Here is a 5367-nt window from a genome sequence, read left to right on the forward strand (position 1 = left end):
AGCTGAGATCCGGCCACTGCACTCCAGCCCGGGCGACAGAGCGAGACTCCGTCTCAAAAAAACAAAAACAAACAAACAAACAAACAAAAAAAAACAAAAAAAAAAAGAAAATGAATGCACAGGATGGGAGTGGCGGCCAGCTAGGGGACGTGCAATGGATTCCGGAGGCTATGCCCTGGCAGCTGCTCCCAAGTCCAAGAGGGTCCAAATCCAATTCAGTCACTGACCCCACTCAGCCTCGGTTTTTTCAACAGTAAAACGGGGCTGATGCTCAATTTTAACGAGAACATGCGTCAAAGGTGTTGGCAGTGGCTTTGCTCAGGTCACCACTTGTGAGACAGCAGCTGGTACTGTGAGGTGGCCTTGGGCAGGCCGTGTGACTGCCACCCTGGAAGTAAGCTATGGGGGAGTGGAGGAACTCAGAAGCAAGAACAAACAAACCCATCTCTGCTACGAGCATGGGCAATTCAAAGAAGCCCCACGTGCGTAACAAGCAGCAAGTTCTTCACCTGTCTCCCCAGCCCAGGTAATGCAGGGGTGCTGCTCCAATGGGAGAGGGGTCAGAGGCCACAGTCAAGCCAAGAAGACATTCACAAGCCAGCATGACCTTAAATACCGAGACTGGGTCAGGTGCAGTGGCTCACGCCTGTAATCCCAACAATCTGGGAGGCCAAGACAGGTGGAATCCTTGAGGTCGGGAGTTCGAGACCAGCCTGGCCAACATGGTGAACCTTCGTCTCTACTAAAAATACAAAAAGTAGCCGGTCATGGTGGCGGGCGCCTGTAATCCCAGCTACTCACGAGGCTGAGGGAGGAGAATCACTTGAACCCGTGAGGTGGAGGTTGCAGTGAGCCGAGATCACGCCACTGTACTCCAGTCTGGGTGACAGAGCGAGACTCTGTCTCAAAAAAATAAATAAATAAAAATAAGTAAATAAATAAGATGGAATGAAAGGAGCCCTCGCAGCCCCACCTGCATAGCAGCCAGAGCCGCTGCGCCCGTGCACTCAATGCATCCTCTCCCACCCCTGAGTCTTCAGTCGCTTAAAAGAAAACCTAATTTTGAAAGAATTATAGCAGCACAGGAAGTTGCAAAAATAGTACCGACAGTCCTGTGTGCCCTTTCCCCGCCTTCCCCAAGGTGAATGACATCTTCATGACGAAGGACAGTACCAAACCCCGGAGCCGACGCCGGGACGTCCCCACGCACCAGACCATAGAGCCTGCCCAGCCACGCCTGCCCTCAGGTTTACAGGCCCCGACCTCCCTTTCCCGGCTGCGGTAAAGCTGCAGGTGAGCCCGTCTTCACCTGTGCCTGTCCGCGGGAGCAGGAGCTGCTGCTGCAGCAAGCACTGGGTTCATGTCCACTGCCCAGCCCATCAGGGACCACTGGAGGCTCCCCGAGAAGCCCGAGGGTCCCTGGCACACACGGGGACTGGCACTCTGGCTCAAGGCCCTGCTGGGGCTCTGTCGACCACAAGCTTGCTTCTCCCCTCCCGGTGCTTCGGGCGGAGGCGGACCTGAGCTTTCCAAGGCTGCTCTGGTTTGGAAGAGGCTGCCTGCACTACGGGGACAGAAATAGCAAGTCCGCAGCTGCAGACTTCAGGAGGGAGGGAGGGCAGCACTCTAGAGGCCAGAAGACAGAGCTGCAGAGCTAAATTCCCGCAGGAGCTGAGCCGCTGCTCCCGAGGAAGGCAGGGCCCTCGAGCAATGCTGCCACCTGCGCAGACCCACAGGACCGGGTGCGGTCAGGTTCCCCCAGTTTGGGGAACTACAGGATGGTGGGCTTCCAGGAAGAGGCAGCATTCTATGTCTGCAAGAACACAGGTGAGGAGCTGAACACCCCGTCAACACTAAGTCCTCTGCTTATGTGTTTAAGAGCCACTGTCCCCAAGTGGTCACAACCTCCCTGTATCCCCTGGGCACTCTTCTCAATCACAGAGCAGAGGCTGCATCATGGCCTAGGAGCCCGGGATGACTCAGCTCGGGGGCCGTCAGCGCCAGGGCTTGCAGATTCTCAAAGAGTGGGGTGACAGTCAGCTTTATGCGTCTCCTGAGTGAGACCACAGTGCCCTGTTGTCAAACGCCAGTCTAGAGGTTGCTGGGAAGGTATGTTTTTAAGACGTGATTAACCTTTAAATCGGTAGACTCTGAGCAAAGCAGATTACTCCTCCCCAGAGTGGGTGAGTCTCAGCCAATCAGCTGAAGGCCTTCAGGGAAAAGCCTGCCCAGGCGCGGCGGCTCATGCCTGTAATCCCAGCACTTTGGGAGGCCGAGGCAAGAGGATCACTTGAGGTCAGGAGTTCGAGACCAGCCTGGCCAATACAGTGAACCCCATCTCTACTAAAAAAACAAAAATTAACTGGGTGTGGTGGTGCACACCTGTTATCCCAGCTACTCGGGAGGCTGAGGCAGGAGAATCCCTTGAACCCAGGAGGTGGAGGTTGCAGTGAGCCAAGAAAAAAAAAGAAAGAAAGAATATAGGTCAAGCGTGGTGGCTCATGCCTGTAATCCCAGCACTTTGGGAGGCCGAGGCGGGTGGATCACCTGAGCTCAGGAGTTCAAGACCAGCCTGGGCAACAAACCAAGACCCCATCTCTACAAAAAATAAAAAAATTACCCAGGCCTGGTGTTTCCTTTAGTCCTGGCTACTCGGGAGGCTGAGGCAGGAGGATCACTTGAGCCCAGGAGTCTAAGACCAGCTTGGGCAACATAGTGAGACTCTGTCTCTACAAAACAAACAAACAATTAGCCGGGCGTGCACCTGTGGCCCCGCTACTCTCAGGATGCTGAGGTGGGAGGATCGCTTGAGCCTAGGAGGCGGAGGCTGCAGTCAGCTGTGATCGCACCACCGCACTCTAGCCTGGGCGACAGAGGGAGACCCTGTCTTGGGAAAAAAAGAGAAGAAGAAGAAAAAAAAAAATGCCCGAGGCCCCAGAGGAGGAGGGCCTGGATCTCAGCCGCAGCGTCAGCTGTTCCGTGGGGCTCTGGTCTGTCCTGCAGATTTCAGACCCGCCAGCCCAGGGACTGTGTGAGCCAGTTCCTTAGAATAAATCTCTCTACACATACAGTCAAGTATCGTTAAGGACGGGGATACACTGAGAAATCCTTCACTGGGCGAGGTCATCACTGTGTGAACACCGGAAAGCCCATTCTACACCCAGGCTCCTGTACTCTGTACAGTGCAGTGCGGTGCTGATAAGCATCTGTTTATCTAAACATAGAGAACTGAGGTGGGCGGATCACCTGGGGTCAGGAGTTCCAGACCAGCCTGGCCAACACGGCGAAACTCCGCCTCTACTAAAAATACAAAAAAGTTAGCTGGGCATGGTGGTGTCCGCCTGTCATCCCAGCTACTTGGGAGGCTGAGGCAAGAGAATCCTTGAACCCAGGAGGCGGAGATTGCAGTGAGCCAAGATCGTGCCACTGCACTCCAGCCGGGATGACAGAGTGAGACTCTGTCTCAAAAATAAATAAATAAATAAATAAAAATAAACATACAGAAGGCACAGTAAAGACATGGCCCGATCATCTTACGTCACCACCGCTGCATAGGTGGTCTGTCATTGGCTGAGCCATCACCATGAGGTACGTGGCTGTACACACAGGCGCCAACGCACACACGCTTCATCGCTTGTTTCTCTGGAGAACCGTAACACACTCATGTTCCTGAAATCCACACTTGCTAGCTTTCTGGGAATGTGGATTTCAAGTGCCCTCCAGGGCGGAAGGTAGTCACTGGAGGGCACAGCTGTGTGTGGCTGGCACCGCTCCCATCTGCCCAGAAGCTGGGCCCTTTCTCAGGACCTACAGTCCCTGGTGGGGATGAGGAACAGAGCCTGGAGCTAATCAGAATGCAGAGACCCGGCTGCCTTCCCCACCTCCCTCCTGTTTCCAGGGGGACCTTCCCCACCACTCCCCGGCCTCCGAGCCTGCAGCGCTCACCTTCCTGGCCATGATGAGGCCCGAGGGTCTGTGCCGAACTTTGGTGACCACCCCGCCGTTGCCCGCGCCCAGCTCTGAGATCCTTTCGAAGTCATCGTCTTTGAGTTCGCCGACCTTGGCCTTCTGGGTGAGAAAGGCTTCCAGACGCTTCTTCTGCTGCTCGTCCAGTTCCAGCTCCTCCAGCTTCTTCTGCAGGTCCACCAGGTTTGCCCTGCAGAGACCCCCAGGGCAGGGGTTAGCTACCTAGGGAGATTCCACCTGGCCGTTTACCGCGTGGCCGTGGCGCGCCGGCCCCCAGAGGGACACAGACCGGATTCCTGCACTTCAGGGGTTTGTGGTGTAGAAGGAAAGAAGGATCCATGCTGTGTACACCTAGCAGACACACCAATGACCAGAATCCAGGGCGGCTCCCCGGGAACTGAGGATGCTGCCTCGATCCCATCTCAGCAACTCTAGCAGACCTCAGGATCTCAAGGATAAGCCGCAGCTCAAAGGCCTCCATCTGCTTTTCTTTTTCTTTTTTTTGAGACGGAGTCTCCCTCTGTTGCTCAGACTGGAATGCAGTGGTGCAATCTCGGCTCCCTGCAACCTCCGCCTCCCAGGTTCAAGAGATTCTCCTGCCTCAGCCTCCCAACTAGGTGAGATTACAGGCGCCCGCCACCATGCCTGGCTAATTTTATGTTTTCAGTAGAGATGAGGTTTCACCATGTTGGTCAGGCTGGTCTCCAACTCCTGACATTAAGTGATCCGCCCGCCTCAGCCTCTCAAAGTGCTGGGATTACAGGCGTGAGCCACCGCACCCAGCTGGGAGGCCTCCTTCCTAAGGCACAAGCTCCGGACCATGTCGGGAGGAGACGAGGGAGGGACCAGGTGAACGGAGCCCGGGCCAGGATGCCTGTCTTTGCGGGAGATAGAGGAACAAGCGTTTTGAGCACAGTACGAGAACCAAGAGCAGAAGGCAGAAGGCTCAGTACAAAACCTGCACCAGGCAGGCACGGTGGTGCACGTTTGCAATCCCAGCCACTTGGGAGGCTGAGGCACGAGAACTGCTTGAACCTGGGAGGTGGAAGTTGCAGTGAACTGAGATCTTGCCACTGCACTCCAGCCTGGGTAGCAGAGGGAGACTCTGTCTCAAAACAAAACAAGCCAAAAATCCAAAAACCAAGCATGACCAGCCTGGGCAACAAAGTGAGACCTACAGTTGAGCATGGTGGCTTATGCCTGTGGTTCCAGTTACTCAGGAGGCTGAGGTGGGAGGATCACATGAGCCCAGGAGGTTGAGGCTGCAGTGAGCCATGATCATGACACAATGCACTCCAGCCTGGGCAACAGAGCAAGACCTTGTTTCTGCACAATAAAAAAATTTTTAGGCCGGGCGCGATGGCTCAAGCCTGTAATCCCAGCACTTTGGGAGGCCGAGAC

General features: G+C 55.2%; 1 protein-coding gene across 1 annotated transcript in view; it reads right to left on the bottom strand.

Moving 5' to 3' along the window:
* MAP2K2 (mitogen-activated protein kinase kinase 2) overlaps positions 1-4178 on the bottom strand; it is a 28580-nt gene extending 24402 nt beyond the window's left edge. Inside the window, exon 1 of the mRNA XM_011943455.1 lies at positions 3946-4178. Coding sequence (XP_011798845.1) covers positions 3946-3957 — 12 coding nt within the window. The 5' untranslated portion in view covers positions 3958-4178. The remainder of the gene's footprint in view (positions 1-3945) is intronic.
* Between the last annotated feature and the right edge of the window lie 1189 nt (positions 4179-5367).

Source organism: Colobus angolensis, unplaced genomic scaffold (assembly GCF_000951035.1).
Source record: "Colobus angolensis palliatus isolate OR3802 unplaced genomic scaffold, Cang.pa_1.0 Scaffold22, whole genome shotgun sequence".
NCBI classification, from domain to species: Eukaryota; Metazoa; Chordata; class Mammalia; order Primates; family Cercopithecidae; genus Colobus; species Colobus angolensis.